The sequence below is a fragment of the Rhinoderma darwinii genome, chromosome 4 (assembly GCF_050947455.1).
Source record: "Rhinoderma darwinii isolate aRhiDar2 chromosome 4, aRhiDar2.hap1, whole genome shotgun sequence".
Lineage (NCBI taxonomy): Eukaryota > Metazoa > Chordata > Amphibia > Anura > Rhinodermatidae > Rhinoderma > Rhinoderma darwinii.
Genome location: NC_134690.1, coordinates 131,735,094 through 131,752,030, shown reverse-complemented (window position 1 = coordinate 131,752,030; position 16,937 = coordinate 131,735,094). Strand labels below are relative to the sequence as shown.

General features: G+C 36.2%; 1 protein-coding gene across 1 annotated transcript in view; it reads left to right on the top strand.

Moving 5' to 3' along the window:
- SI (sucrase-isomaltase) overlaps positions 1-9,866 on the top strand; it is a 210,546-nt gene extending 200,680 nt beyond the window's left edge. Inside the window, 7 exon segments of the mRNA XM_075863657.1 lie at positions 2,511-2,595; positions 4,427-4,483; positions 4,975-5,099; positions 7,953-8,041; positions 8,212-8,252; positions 8,444-8,608; positions 9,643-9,866. Of these exon segments, the coding sequence (XP_075719772.1) occupies positions 2,511-2,595; positions 4,427-4,483; positions 4,975-5,099; positions 7,953-8,041; positions 8,212-8,252; positions 8,444-8,608; positions 9,643-9,711 (631 nt within the window). The 3' untranslated portion in view covers positions 9,712-9,866.
- Positions 9,867-16,937: the final 7,071 nt, after the last annotated feature.

The following is a 16,937-nucleotide window of genomic DNA, read 5'->3' as shown; positions in this document are numbered from 1 at the left end:
CGTGTCCGTAACGACCCAACCTATAAAGCAATAATGTTATTTTTCCTGCACAGTGAACACCGCAAAAAAATAAAAATAAAAGACTATTACAGAATCGCTATTTTTTTTTTTATCACCACCCCTCCCAAAACATGAATAAAAAGTGATAAGAAAGTCGCACGCACCCCAAAACAGTACCAATAAAACCTACAACACATCCCGCAAAAAAACAAGCCCTTACACTGCTTTTTTGACAGAAAAATAAAAAGGTTATGGCTCTCAAAATATTGTGACACAAAAAATGTATTATTTAAAAAAAATGGGATTTTATTGTGCAAATGCTGCAAAACGTAAAAACGGATATACATATGGTATCACCGTAATTGTATTGACCCGCAGAATAAAGTGAAATTGTCATTTTTAGCCCATGGTGAACACTGTAAACAAAAAAATAAAGTAAAGAATAAAAAACGTTGTAAGTGATCAAAAAATCATGTGTACCCCAAAATGGCAACAATAAAAACTACATATTGTTCCACAACAAATAAGTCCTCACACAGCTCCAGTGGAGAAAAAATAAAAAAGTTCTGTCTCTCAGAATATGACAACACAAAATGTGCAGAGTGTTCCAAAGGCGGATAAGATTGGGCACCATTTATCAGTACGACCCTGGCCACATATCTATGAATTATTATTTACCCCATTTTTATACCCTCTTATTATACCCTGATGTACTCCGCACAGATTACATATACCCCACATTTTAAACTGAAATACCAGTAAAACCCCAAACAGAACAACTACCAAGCTAAATCTTCGCTCCAAAAGCCAAATGGCGCTCTCTCCCTTCTGAACCCTACAGAGTGCCCAAACACTCTAACATTTTATGAGGAATTCGTCTTCGGTGGCACAAACTGGGCATAAACTTTGGCGCACTAAAATGCTCATTTCACCCCTTAAAATGCCTTAAGGGGTGTAGTTTCCAAAATAGTGGTCATTACTTGGAGGTTTGTTTTACTATTTGACCTCAGAGCCCAGCAATTGTGGGCAAATGCTGTGAAAATCACCAAAATAAGCCTCAAATGCACATGGTGCTCTTAACTTCTGAGCCCTGTCTTGTCCAGGCAAATGATAAATGCCTTGAGGGGTCACTTTTGTGTGGTTTCCACTGATTTGGTCCCTCAGGGGCTTTGCAAATGCGACATGACACTAGAAAACCATTCCAGCAAAACTTGAGCTCAAAAAGCCAAATGGTACTTCTACCCTTCTGAGCCCTGCCGTGGGTCCAAACAGCAGTTTATTACCACATATTGGGTATTGCCGTAGTTGGAAGAAATTGCTTTTCAAATGTCTGGGTGCTTTTTCTCCTTTATGCCTTGTAAATATTGAAGATTTCTACATTTCATTGGAAAAAATTTAGATTTTAATTTTTACATCCTAATTTCTCTAAATTCAGCAAAAAACCTGTAGGTTTAAAATGCCCACTATACCCCTTGATAAATTCCTTAAGGGGTTTGGTTTGCCAAATGGTGTCTCTTTTTTTTTTAAGGGGGGGTTACACCGTTTTGGCCCCACAAAACCACTTCAAACCTGACATGGTACCAAAATTATATTCTAATAAAATGGAGGCCCCAAAATCCACTAGGTGCTCCTTTTCTACTGAGGCCACTGCTTCAGTTCATTACCACACTACGGCCACATCTGGGATATTTCTAAAAACTGCAGAATCTCGGCAATAAATATGGAGTTGAGTAAGGTAAAACCTTGTGTGTTACAGAAAAAAAATTAATTAAACAGATTTTCTGCAAAACAATTTTTAATTTGTACATTTCACCTCCACTTTGCTTTAATACCTGTGAAACACCAAAATGGTTGAGAAACTTTCTAAATGCTGTTCTGAATACTTCGCAGTTTTTAAAATGAAATGTTTTATAGGGTGTTTCTAATATAGAAGGCTCTCAAAGCCCCTTCAGAACTGAACTGGTCCCTAAAAAACTAGCCTTTTGGAATTTTCTTGAAGATGTGAGAAATTGCTGCTAAAGTTCTAAGCCTTGTAATGTTCTGGAAAAATAAAAGAATGTTCAAAAACAATGGCAACATAAAGTAGACATATGGGAAATGTTAACTAGTAACTATTTTGTGTGGTATTACTATCTGTTTTACAAGTAGATACGTTTAAATTGAGAAAAATGCTAATTTTTGCAAATTTTCTCTAAATGTGGGTATTTTTCACAAAAAAACACTGAATGTATCGACCAAATTTTACCACTAACTTAAAGTACAATGTGTCATGAGAAAACAGTCTCAGAATCACTTGAAAAAATAAAAGCATTTCAAAGTTATCACATAAAGTGACACATGAGATTTGAAAAAAATGGCCTGGTCCATTAGGCGAAAACTGGCCTTAAGGGGTTAACAATAGGTGTTGAGTATACTGATGTCCCATTCAAAGTTTAACAAAGGCAACATGTTATAATTGGATTTATTTTTTAAGTGCTACATTAAACCTGTGTTTCCTTTTTTCTCACGAGATTTACCAATGAAAAAGCAACATGGGATGTCTACGAGCAGTTCTTATGGGGACCTGCATTTATGATCAGTCCAGCTCTTAGAGAGGTAAATAACTATCCATAATTATTGGTTAAAGTGCATGTACACCTTAAAAATTAAAATAATTTGTAATACACTTGCACTGGCTTTTCAGCCTTTTTAGCTAAAGCTGAAATAAAAAAAAAAAAGATTGCTGAATAGCAGTCTGGTTGTGTAGTCTGGATCTAAAGGGAGGTAAACAATTGTTTATATATAAACAATTGTATATATATATATATATATATATATATATATATATATATATATACACATTTATTTATATTTAATTCAACTCTGTCCAAGAGAAGACAATGCAGGAGACACGCAAAACGTAATAGCTAATAAAAAAGTCTTACAAATTGAATAATGTATTGTCCGTTTTTACAGATTTTAAGAAATACCATTTTGTTTATTGTGTTGTTTTTTTTTACCTATATAGATTTAAACCTATATAGGTTTAAAAAAATAAATATAACTTTATAGTGGTCAAAGGTGTTTTACTGATACAAAGCTCCAAATCCTCTGAATAGACATGGATTTAAAAGATAACATGTGGCTACCTGCAGCCTTCACTATTGGGACCTTAGGAATTTACTGCATACTCTTATGCATTGAGCTCAATAATAACAGTGTGCAGTAAGCTCCCTCTGGTGGCAACTGCAGACTACCAATATGTTAGCCTAAATCTATGTCTAAGCAAGGGATTTAGAGCTCTGTGTCAGAAAAAATAAAGTTATGACCCCTACAAAGAAGTTAATCAGCACATCATTTTAGACCTAAAATTACATGAAAATAAAAGTTAGAGATTCGTTTTAAGGTTATGAATCCGAATGCAAAGAAAAAAAAGCTCAAAAAGCCTTAATGGTACTTCTCCCCTTCTGAGCCCTGCCGTGGGTCCAAACAGCAGTTTATTACCACAAATTGGGTATTGCTGTAGTTGGGAGAAATTGCTTTTCAAATGTCTGGGTGCTTTTTCTCCTTTATGCCTTGTAAATATTGAAGATTTCTACATTTCATTGGAAAAAATTTAGATTTGAATTTTTACATCCTAGTTTCTCTAAATTCAGCAAAAAAAACCTATAGGTTTAAAATGCCCACTATACCCCTTGATAAATTCATTAAGGGGTTTAGTTTGCCAAATGGTGTCTCTTTTTTTTTTTAAGGGGGGTTACACCGTTTTGGCCCCACAAAACCACTTCAAACCTGACATGGTACCTAAATTATATTCTAATAAAATGGAGGCCCCAAAATCCACTAGGTGCTCCTTTTGAACTGAGGCCGTTTCTTCAGTCTATTACCACACTACGGCCACATCTGGGATATTTCTAAAAACTGCAGAATCTCTGCAATAAATATGGAGTTGAGTTTCTCTGGTAAAACCTTCTGTGTTACAGAAAAAAAATTTATTAAACAGATTTTCTACAAAAAAAAAAAAAAAAGGTATTTGTACATTTTACCTCCACTTTGCTTTAAATCCTGTGAAACACCAAAATGGTTGAGAAACTTTCTAAATGCTGTTCTGAATACTTTGCCGTTTTTAAAATGAAATGATTTGATTTATAGGGTGTTTCTAATATACAAACTCAAAAAAACAATAAAGAAACAAATAATGTTTTTAAGACATTTGAAGAGGATAGAAGGTACGATAACAACATGTTATTATAATATGATTTTTAAAATAAAAAATAAAAAAAACCATAAACTACAACATGCAGCATGTTTTTAGCTTCTCTTATGAAATTGCAGCCAATAATTTTTAATTTTTAGAAATCACATGGTAGTAGCGCACACTTTTCACCATACTGCATATATTGGCTGACAACAAATGATATGTGACAATAATATATTCCTGTTTTAGAAACAAACAGAAGTAGATGCCTATATACCAGATGCTCGCTGGTATGACTATCACACGGTAAGATTTTTTTGGTTCCATATTAATGCCTTGGCAGACTGCTGTGGAGAGGGAAAAGGGAATAATAACTGGCAGATCAATCCACAATCCCCGAGCCATATGAAAGCTCAATATAAAGTAAAATGTTTTCTATGTTTTTTTTGTGCGTTAAAAAAAAAAAGGAGGTTTAGATGTTTTAGAACATGAAATATTGCCGTATTACACTATTGATACTGTATTTCAGTCATGGATATAAGTAAGTATCTTACTTTTCTGAAGTGACACCTATTAAAATAACTTGTTCATATTAATTATAGCAATAAAGTGTGTGACCCTGATAGTTCTAAGATGGGCAGAATAAAATGGAGGGATGTGGGAATCTTGCGAGTGAAGGATGAAATGATGGAGGAGTTACACTGATGAGAGAAGTCTGTTATTCAAAACATCTCTATCCAAAGAAAAATAAGTCGTAAAATTCCAGTATAACTGTAAATTATTTTTTTCCATCATAGGGTAAGGCGGTTGGTGAAAGGGGAAAGAGAGTGAAACTAAACACTCCTCTTGAAGTCATTAATCTTCATGTTAGAGGTGGATACATCATACCGTGGCAGGAACCTGCTAATAACACTGTTTACAGGTGGGTAGACAATATTATTATTGTTATTAATAATCTTAATTTGACCTTCTACATTGTGTTATACAGCAAAGTCTCTCTAATAGACCACCTCTTTGGGAAAACCACCCCTTTATCTTGACCAGATTTTCAGTTTCATTATACCTTTTATAGTTTACTGCCTCATATTCACAAAAAGTCAATATTGACAACAGTGAACAATCACATTCCAACTTTTTACTCTGCATTTTAGAACTTGCATGAGGTGAGATCATTGTTGCTCTCGGCAAGACATTTTGTCTGAACAAATTCTTAGTCATTAGGTCGTGTGACAAGGTGTGCAGAATATATGACAATGAATTGTGAATAGCATGTCATGGCCACATTAAAAATTATATCATGTGAAGACCAGGCATTTAGCATAATTGACATCAAAGTTAAAATATAAAATCAGAGTTTATAAGGAACCTGATACTAATTATGTCCCATATATAAGAGAAAAATAAATGATGGCAGTGTCCAGAATAGGCCTAGAAAACCTAGATTTAGAAATTCAAAGAACAGATAACGAAAAGCATAATATAATACAAGGTGATTCAAAAAGGATGGTGCAAAAGTTTAGAATTGGTATTCATAACTCAGAAAACATAACACAAATTTATTAACATGAAATTACACGCTATCTATCCAAGTATAATCTATACACTACAAATGTTCAAAGTGATTTCCATTGGTGACACGGCAGATGTCTAGGCGGTAGTCCAGTTCTGTCCAGACGCATGTCAGCATATCTTCGGATATGGCTTTCACTGTTTCAGTGATGCGTTGTCTCAGGTCGCTCAGATCCTGTGGCCGGGGAGGGGGTGAGATACACTGAGTCCTTGATGTAGCCCCACAGAAAGAAGTCGCAGGGTGTTAGATCTGGCGATCGTGGAGGCCAGCGCAACATTGGTGAATCGTTGTTTCTGGCATGCCCGATCCAATGTTCCGGTAGAACATCCAAATGGAAATGTGGTGGTGCACCACCTTGCTAATAGACTATGTTTGTCAGATCTTCCTCTATCTGTGGCATAATCCATTCCTTTTACATGTCCAGGTAGGAGTGGCCAGGGACTGTAGATGTTGCGCCTGCTCATTGCACAGAACACGTTTAGGGTGAGTCCCTCGAAAAGGGCACATGGTTTTCCTGAGCCCCATATTCTAGCGTTGTGGCGATTGACCTTCCCACTGAGGTAAAAGGTAGCCCCATCGCTGAGCTTCAGCCTGTCAGCGAATTTTCCCTCATTCAATCGTCCCTGCAAGTCAATGCAAAAGTCACGGTGTTCTGGTTTCAGCTCCTGAAGAAGATGTAATCTGTATGGCTTAAAATGCAGACATTTTTTCAAGATATTTCATAATGTGGTTTGTGGCACCTGCAGTTCCATACTAGTAAGCCTGGTCGATTTTCTAGGACTACGCATGTACACGGCTAGAATCCTGTTCACTATCTCTTTGGGCGTCCCAGACTTTTCCCATGACACGAACACACAGTGGTTTTGAATAGCTTCACCCAAACAAAATGCAGTTTCTATGCGGAGCACATTTACCAAGATTATTCTGAAAGTTTCGCTGTACTGTCACAATAGACCCCGTTCTTGCAAATCCCAACACGCAAAAAAGCTTTTTCTTGCTTTGATGTGTCCATCTTATGTCACACTGTGTAAGCACATTTCAAATTTGGCTTTTGAAAATGAAAGCTGTGCTGTGATTGGTTGCTAGGGGCAACTAAGCCAGTTTTGCTTTGGTTTTCAGTTACCGGCTATTTACCACTAATGTTACCTTAACTACAGACTTTTACTTATGCACCATCCTTTTTGAATCACCCTGTATTTAGTAAAATGATTGAGAGATATCAGTGGATAAAAAGCTGAACTGTAACAATTAGTGCCAGGCATCTGCTGCCAAGCCAAGTAAAATATTAGAATGCATAAAAAGGGACATCGAGGCGCATGATAAAAATATAGTTTTACACATATTAATTACTAGTCAGACCACACATTCAAAATGGTAGTTTTAGGTATATTAGACATGCAGTATATAAGAACTAAAAGATATGAGACTGAGGAAGTGCAGAAACAACCAAAATATTTAAGGGAATGGGTGGACAGCAGTATCAAGAAAGATAGTTAAAATTAGGGTTATTTCATTTGGAGAAAAGAGTACATTTGGAGTGCCTTAATAGACTTACTAATGTATGCATATATATTAAATGTCAACACAGACATCTGTCTTATCAGGTCACCTGCCTACTCTATGGCTCAAGTTTTTACCAGCATCTGATTGCATAGATTTTTGCTCTCTTCAGTTTTGGTAATTTTGTGATGATATGTGCAAGTGAGCATGTACTGTATGAACTTTACACATCTTGAGCTTTTAATATTAGTAGGTGTTACCTAAGGGTAAACTTGGGTCAGACATTGAGCCACAAATAATGAATTGTTAATTATGCATTTTTTACAAAACGTTTTGATGCAAAATCGCATTAAGGGTGCCCATGCGTGTTAAATGGTGGATGGCATTTTCACATTTTAGTTTTTGAAAATCTATGGGTATGGGTATAAAATTCATGTTTTATTTGTGCATGTCAAAAGTGTGAAAGTTGCCACCATATCCCTTTGCTGCGAAAGGATTAAAAGTAGTTTGGATGCATGTCTAAGATCACATCAATAATTACTTGAGATGGGTGACTGACCAAGCTATTTATTTTTATTGTCACATATTTAAAGTTGTGTGTTTTGGCAACTACTTCATTATGGATTATTTACTTTTTTTGCCTTGTTCTGGATTAACACTGCATGATTTTCTACATTATATGTTGTTTTTTTTTTTCAATTGCAGTCGTGAAAAATTTATGGGACTTCTGGTTGCCCTGGATGATGGTGAAAAAGCTCATGGCAATCTTTTCTGGGATGATGGAGAAAGTATAGGTAAGTTGAATTGCTAACTAACATTAAAGCAAACATACAGCATATTCAATGCATAGGAAGTAATATTTTCTCACATCTGCCTTTACTGAATTTCGATACGGTAAAGCAAAGGCAAGATCTATATTATATGCTAAAATGGATGCTAATAATTTCCTTTCTACATTTTATAGAAATGACAAATTATTTTCTGGGAACATTCACGGCTGAAAAGGTAAGCAGCTTTATTCAGAATAGATGTACATCGTCTTGGCTATTTCTAAAGATACATTTACATACTTTGGTTCTTCTAATTGTTTAGAACGTACCTTTCACCTTTCACAAAGAATTACTGTAGATGTATGTTAAGGTGCAGTCAGATATATATATTTAACACAATCCAATCTCTATTTGATGTCCCTGCAGAAAACTGTAAAAAGTGAAATAAAAGCAAATAATTATCTATCAGCTTCAATGCCTCTACATCTTGGACATGTCTATATTTGGGGCCCTGGAACAAATGCACAAAGTGTTTCAGTTACATATAATGGTGCTACTGAAACAATTACAACTTTTACAGCAAATAATGAGGTAAGTAATGCATGCGCAACATAGAACAATGTCTACCGTCACTTTAGCGCTACATCAGTAAATTATGTATTTAGATAACATATAGAAATGCCAAAATGCTCAGAATTGCCATTTATGGGAGGGACATAAGATAGGCAGGGGTGGGATCAGGCAGGCCTCGTTCTTCAGCAGCAGATTTGTCAAGAAGCAAGTTTTTCTGTATATAGCACCTTTTGTCTTCTCTAGAAGGACAATACTTTTCTTTTCTTTGATAAAGCATACTTAAAATAGGGAAACAATGTGGGAAGCAGCCATATAGTATAAAATGTATAAGGATACGGAGATGTGAGGCCTTATATCGGTGTAAAAGACTTGCTGTATTGAAGGGATTTATGAGGAATTTGTGTTCCATCCCCACTTTTCATAGTATTCCCATACAATAACTAGTTTCTCAACCACCCCCCACATAATAATGCACATCAGGTCGGCTCACAGCGTCTGTGACATGTGCATAAGTTACAACACATGTACAAAACATTTGTGTAGTTATGAATTTTAGGTGACTATATAAGCATAATTATATTTATTAAGAATATGATTATTTCAGATTTTGTCACAGAGCAAAAAAAAACTTCCTATAAGGCCTCATGCACACGACCGTAAAAACACCCGTTAACGGGCTCATATACTTCTGTTAGCCACGGGTACCTTCCCGTTTTCTCACGGGAAGGTGCCCGTGCCGTTAAAAAAATAGAACATGTTCTATTTTTCTATTTTATGGGCCGTGCTGCTATACTTTATAATGGCAGCACGGCTCGCAAAAGCGGCCGGCTGCCCGTGGCCGGCCGTGCCCGGCCATGCTCGTAATTACGAGCACGGTCGTGTGCATGAGGCCTAATCATTATGCATAAAAAAAAATTGGAATTCACAAGAAGTTAAGGATAGGTTAGACAAATTGCCCAACTTTCTCATTAGTGTCACAATTTTGCATATTCCACCAATAACACATCAATTATAAAGTTGAATAATTGCGTTTTTGTTTTCTTTTATTTCAGGTTCTAGAAATCCATTTAGTAAACAAGCAGTATAATCTAGCCAATGCTATTACAGTTACATGGACATAAAAGAGATATGAAAGCCTGCACTTGAATAGGCTGCCAAAGAAAAGGGCATTTTGTAATTCATTTCTGCTGTTTTAGATTTTTGTACAATGCATCAATATAAAATATTTTCTTTGACAAAGCATCTAATGCTTAACTTCAACAAAATAAATATTCTGTACTTGACTGGAGTTTTGTATTTTTTTTTAAAGTAAAGTACAGATGGTATTCATTCATGTATATTAAAAAAATTGAGACTTGCTTTTTGTTTATTTCCACCTTTCTTTTTATCTCTTTAAATCATATTTTTTATGCACTCATGTATTTTTTAATACCAGAATACTATAATTTATATAAACATAGTAATAATTATGACAACATTTTTACATTAACATATTAGAAAAAAATATCTAGATTAAGTTTAATCTGCTATAAGTGCATTGTATGGACAACTAGCATCTATTTAAGGTCTAAAGCAGTTTATCAAGGCTATACAGCTCTCAAGTACAGAGTCGGATGTCCTCCTTGAGCTGCCATATAGGCTCCGTTGGGTGTCGTATATACAGCAATACTTATAGGGGAGAATATCTTCATATATATCCTTCAGTGCAGACCCCACTAGAAACCACTCACACCTATGTGGGGTGACATTACTTTATAATAGTTGGTCTTTTTTTAACTTTTTATTTAACAAACTATTTAGACCCATTAAGAATAACAAGATACAGTAACAGGGCTGCCAAAGTAGAGTTTGTGTTGGTTTTTTTTCTTGATATTTAGACAAAAATCACAGACGGCCAAAATAATTTTGAATCAAAAGATTCTGCAGTAGTAGCATTTGCTGTGAACTGCAAAATGATGTTAATTTCTTGGGTTTACTTGAACTAGGGAAAAATGCCTCATAGAAGATCTTATAAATATGTAAAAATATACAAGGAACTGGCAGACAATCTATTCATTCCTACAACTACATCTGTACAATGCACTAAGTGGCATCATTAACTAATGGAGAAAAGATGGTTCCATCATCAATACAAGAAAGGGTTATTTAAAATGGGATTTTGGCCCACAATAAATGGCAGAATCTTAAAATGTGCTAGACATCTTATTTTATGCATCTAATGACTAATGGTATTAAAAGTTCTAATTAAAGGGCATGTTCGATTTTTTTCAATCTCATTTTGTTAGATGGGTCCCCTGAATTTAGCTCATCACAGGTTGTCCTTTTGCTGGAACCCCCAGCGATCAGCTGTAATCTGCAGAAGAACATGTGTTTAATTTTCCTGCAGTTCCACCACATGGGAGATTTATCATTGCATTGTGCTTATTGGAATCAATGGGCTGTCCATGTAATAAATTTGCTCTTTGCGACCCCTCTCTTCAGCTAATTGATGGAGACCCAAAACAAGGAATCCCACTATTAACTTAAAAAAAAAAATGCCCTTATAGTGTATTGAAATTGGGTTTTTTAAACCAGTTAACCCCTTGGTAAGGGGCATAGCTAGAGGGTGTCTATTAAGGCATGTACCCCAGGTGCTGGGTACCTAGGGAGGGGGTGCAAAAAATAGCTGCCACTTGTCTTTTTTCAACCTAATTGTGAATTTTAGAATTCTATTTATAGCCTAGAATATTATGAAATTCTGAAAGACCCTGCATGATTTGGGATAAAAATATATTCCAAGATTTTGTGTAGAAATGTGAGTATGTTAAAAATAGATAGGTATAGTGTATTATACATTTCAAGAAGCAATAAACTAAAGTGGAGCAATACAGTATAATCTGTAGCTCTTCACTTACTTCATGGAATCATGAACTTTAGTGCTGTTACTGGATTTGAGCCTATGTCTGCAGTGAAAATCCTGCATGTCCGGGCAGTTGTTAGCTATACATATGAAGCTTTGCTAATTGGCTATGCTTTCCATATTAATAACTGTGCTAAGGTCTCTTTTTTTAAGGTTTACAGTAAAATTAATTCTGTAATCCATCCGTTCTGGTTAGGCTTCCTATTTGTGGTCAAAAGATATGTCTCCTTTACCTACAGTATGTTCTGTTTTGCTACCATAAATTACTTTGAAGACTTCATATGCTATAATTCATAGCGTATATTGATGACTCAGTCTATTTTATAACACAAACAGGGTAATGACAGATACCCAACCTCCAGGTTACTATTTACTCCTCTGTGGAGGGCACAGTTATGAAGCAAAGGTTAGGGACCATCTTAAAAGAGGCCACCTTGTCGTGGCAGATGGGCTCACACAATTTGATCAAAATGTGTGCTAAGAGCCTCACTTTTGTAAGTATACATAGTAATGCATATTTATTTATTTATATATAGTGTATTAGGTAGTCTTAGCGTTCACAGGGTGCTCATGTAATGTTTTTTTCTTTATAGATAGGTACACTTGCAGACACACACACACACACAGACACACACACAGACACACACACACACACACACTGTTTAAGTATAGGTTTAGTACATCAAATATCACAAAAATATGCAACATTAAGTCGAAGAAATAGAGCTGACTGCTTATAAGTTTATGTTCATATGGAGAATCCTTGTGTTCAGCTGTAGCAAGCAAGTTACAAAGTGCTGTTTGCCAGTGTAATGGGTCTCCCCCAGTCCCTATATTCTCATCTAATACATTTAAGCAATCCAACATGTATAAACTGTTTTGTTTCTTTCTTGTATTGAATCCAGCAATAATCTCTGTGCATGCACAGGTCAAATTACTTTATCCGGCAGTATAACACAGATTTTTTAGGAGGAATAAGTGAGGTGGGTTTAGGTGAGGAATGGAATCAGTTTAAACACCCTGTATGGACACTTGATCATCACTGGAAATATGTAATTTAGAAAAAATACAGTCACCACACATATATATATATATATATATATATATATATATATATATATATATATAATTGTACAACGAGCAGCTTGATTTTTTTTGGGGGCAGATGTGTACAATGTCAGCATTCCCTTCTTTTCAGGAATTGCAGATAAAGAAAATATTTAAAGAGCCACATGCATCAAATTGTTAAAGGGTAACTAAACGTTCGACAAACTTATGACATGTCATAGTAACATGTCAAGTTTTGATTGGTGGGGGTCTGAGCACTGAGATCCCCACCAATCGCTAAAACTAAGCGGCAGAAGTGCTCGTGGGAACGCTTAGCCGCTCGTTTCTCTTTGGCTTTTTTCGTAAATCAATGTATCGGAGTACGGGCTCAATAGAAAGTCTATGAGTCCGTACTCCACTACAACTGCTTTCCAGAAAAAGCTGAACAGAAACAAGCTGGCTGAGTGCTCACACGAGTGCTTCTGCCGCTTCATTTTAGTGATTGGTGGGGGTCTCAGTGCTCGGACCCCCACTAATCAAAACTTCTGACATGTTACTATGACATGTCAGAAGTTTGGTGAACATTTATTTACTCTTTAATCTTATATAGACAAAGCTGACATATATTAAAGGTCAGTATGCATCCTTAAAAGAGGGCAATGAACTCAATTTAGTCACAAATTCTGTTTGAAAGAATATGAACATTTCACATTATATCCAGCTGCAAAAATAGGCATAAATGAATTCGTATTTTTACATAATACAAAATAATAAATTGTCTGTAAATAAAAAAAATAACATATTCATTTAGAAATGACCTGGCTCTGTGTGCTGAGGTAGCTGGGAAAAAAAATTCCATGATATTCATTATGATACATACGCACATATGAAGGCATAGCTGCAGATTTACAGCACATCAAAAAATGTGGCATAAATCATATGTATTTTCAAGGCACTTCTTTATCTGAGAAATCAGCAAGTTGCTCACTAATAAAAGGGTTGACAAATGATTGTAGCATAGAGTGTGTAAGTTTGACCTTGAAGCTGTGAAAAATTGCCCCATGTCACTCCTTTCATGTATTGGATGTGCTCATTGTTTGGCTGCTAAGGTGCCAAAACCTGAGCTACAAACACACAAAGTCCGTAAGAATAAAGTGGAAGGACAGGGATTGGCTAGACAGGAGAAAAATGGCACTCAGCAAGAGGGTTGAAGAATAATAAATATATTTAATAAGTATAAATTCAAAAGTTGGTGCATTGGCCACTTCATCATGGATATCTCCGATCTTTGGAACATACATTGTCTGTTTTGTTGCTGTGTTTGATTATAAAATCACTATATAATCATCTCAGCATACATGGCATAGAGTAACACTGCTTCATAACATCAAACAATGGATATTAATGTGGATGGTTGTTTGCTGGTCCAGAAGAGCATTGTTGCGATCGACTGAAATGTGATCTTGGCTATTGACAGGATCTTCTACATACAGAGACTGACCTGTAAACATTTCTTCACCAGGTTAGGCAGAGTGAATTATTGCTAACTACAGTATGTTATGTATTAGGAAAAGGCAGGTGTAAAGTCAGCAGATATTGTGACCGTGGTCGCTGACTGCCGGCAAGTCCTACCTACCGGCAGCCGCGACTGCAGGACACTCTATTGTTGCCAGTGTTTACCTCCCAGGGATGCTGGCACATGCGGCTCCAGCTCCCCTCTGAGTGCAGTAAGGTGTACGCCTGCACTCGTTCTCGTCCTTAAAAGGCAAGCGCGCTCACCAGTGCAAAATTCTGCAACCGATCCCTACACACCCTGGACTTTAAAAAGGGCTCTGCTCCTCCTCTCCTTGCCTGAGCTTTGTTGTGTCTGCCCATGTTCGTTACTGCAAATGTTCCCTTAGTTGTATCCTGTGCTCCCATACCCTGTATCCGTATCCAGTAATTGTGTTTGTTCCAGTGCAAAGCCAATTGTCATCCGTGCCAAATGCCATCTGTGCCAAGTGTCATATGTGCCAAGTATCATTTGTGCCAAGTATCATCTGTGCCAAGTGTCTGCTATGCCACGTGTCTGCTACTCCTCGTGTTTGCTACACAACTTGTCTGCTACGCTGAGTGTCTGCCAAATCATCTATTCATGTACTCTTGGAGACTGTTATTGACTATACATTTGCCAGCTGCTACTCCGCTATGGTGGAGCGGCCTAGTGGGTCCACATACCCCATAGCTGTGACAGCAGTTTTCTCTACTCTTCTAAGGGTGAAGCATGGCATTGGCATGGCAGCACCTCACAGAGCTCATATGATTAGGGGGCATTGGGAAAGTAGCAGAGAACTGAGAAATGGACTCCGACAGGGAGGTAATTACCTGGCAGACAAACTAAAAGATTCAGAAATTGTGTAAGAAATCTTCTGAGCATTACATGGTAATCTCACTAGCTCTGATCCCTGCTGTTGCCTTTAGGTTCAGCTCTTCCATTTATTCCTACATTGACCCAGGTGGACAATAAAATTCCCAAATTTGCTACGTCCATATTTATTGCTCTTGATATAATTTGTGCTGTTTATCCGGGCAGAAGACTGAGAATTCTATCTTGACTGGGCTGAAACAATCAATTTTCCGAGGGCTCCTGAATCAACCTGCTGAAAAGGGGAAAGACTGGACTACTAACAAATTAAGTTGCATTGAGAACTGATTTGAGACACCAGAGAATGGCTGGAAGTGTACTGTTGTTTAGGTCCCTAAAATTCCGGCAGAGAGGCCTTGAAATATCCAGTAAGTTGGAAAATAAAGAGAAGATGGATGCTTGCTTTCACTGCACCTCGGTAACTGAGTCCTTCCTCTTGATGGGCATGATCGATAACACTTCCCTCTTTCCCTAATCCACCTTCACCTCACAAGGACCCAGACACCAGACGATGTTTTCATAAGCATCCTCCATGCCTCCCCACCTGTAACTCAGATATTTAGTCTCAGATACTTAGTTAGTAATATCATACTTTCTGAAGACTAGATTTAGGAAAGTCACACCTTTGGACCACTTCAAATCATGTTTTTTCCATCCTGTTAGTGTCCTGTTTTTTTCGGACAGGGCAGAAAAACATAGCCTAACACATTTTCTGTCCTGTTAAAACACAGGATAGAGATTGATCCTGTTTTTTGCAATGGAAGTCAATAGCAACAGGACACAACAGGATAGGCATTCTGTTGCATCATGTGTTTTATATTTTAACAGCAGGCAATGGACATTTTAACAGGATGGACAAATGGGATATGAACTGGAATGACATTTTTTTTGCATTTTTGCATCTGGGTTTATACTTAGTTAGATATAATGGGTCCCAGAATATTTATTTAGCTGTACTTCATTTATCATAGAAAAATAAAGACAATAACATCCATGGCTTAAATAAAATAACGACTTTATGTTGTTTTGTATAAATTATTTTTTTCAGAACAGTAACAAATAGTTTGGTTGTTCATAAGGAAGGTGCTGAATCAATGTAATCTTACTGCAAGATACATTTGCTCTTTCATGTAGAAACGTGTTAGCATATCAAAGGTGTACATAGAGATGATTACTTATTTACAAGGTCAAAATCAGAAAAATCCTTTAAGAAGAGAAAAATGCAACTGATTTGCAAAATCAAAGTTATTTTTTTTCTGCCTCCAGTGCTTTCTATTTGTCAGCAAGATGATTCCTGAACCAACATATGTTCTTGACCTAAATATGCATTAGATTCTGAAATAATAGATATAACTGATATTTTCTGATACACAAATACAGCTCTGGAATGGTGACATTTCTGACAAATGTACCTCCTGAAAATATTCGATCATAAAAATGTTGGAAAAAAAGAATGACAGTTTCTTTAGCTAATTGACAACCAAGGGTACAAACACTTCAAAGGAGAATATTATGATATTTCTCTAGTGAATAAGGTCTGTCAGGGAAAGGAGGTTGCTGATAAGTTTAAAATACACATCTCTTCTGATCCAAACCATGAAAATGGATATATGTGGTAAAAAAATAAACACAGAGTTAACGTTCTAAAACAGTTATTTAGTGGACACTGCTTAAAGTCTTGCATTTTGTCAATGTTTTAGAAAAATGTATTGTGTGTTTGATAAAATTGTATTAGGCTTTAAAATGACAGTTTGCAATGGAGAATACCCTTTGTTTTTGACAGTTCTTGGAAGAGAAAAAAATCAACAACAAAAATAGATACTGCCTCAATAGAAAATTCTTATAACAAAATTCTTAGAGCATTATTACATCATTACATTTATGAGTCAAGTTTCTATCTATCTAGTATTAGATCACTTATAGATAATAGTGGTAAAGCGCATGCCTAAACAGTATACTCAGGTCCATTTAATAATAGACAGTTGAAATCATAACTT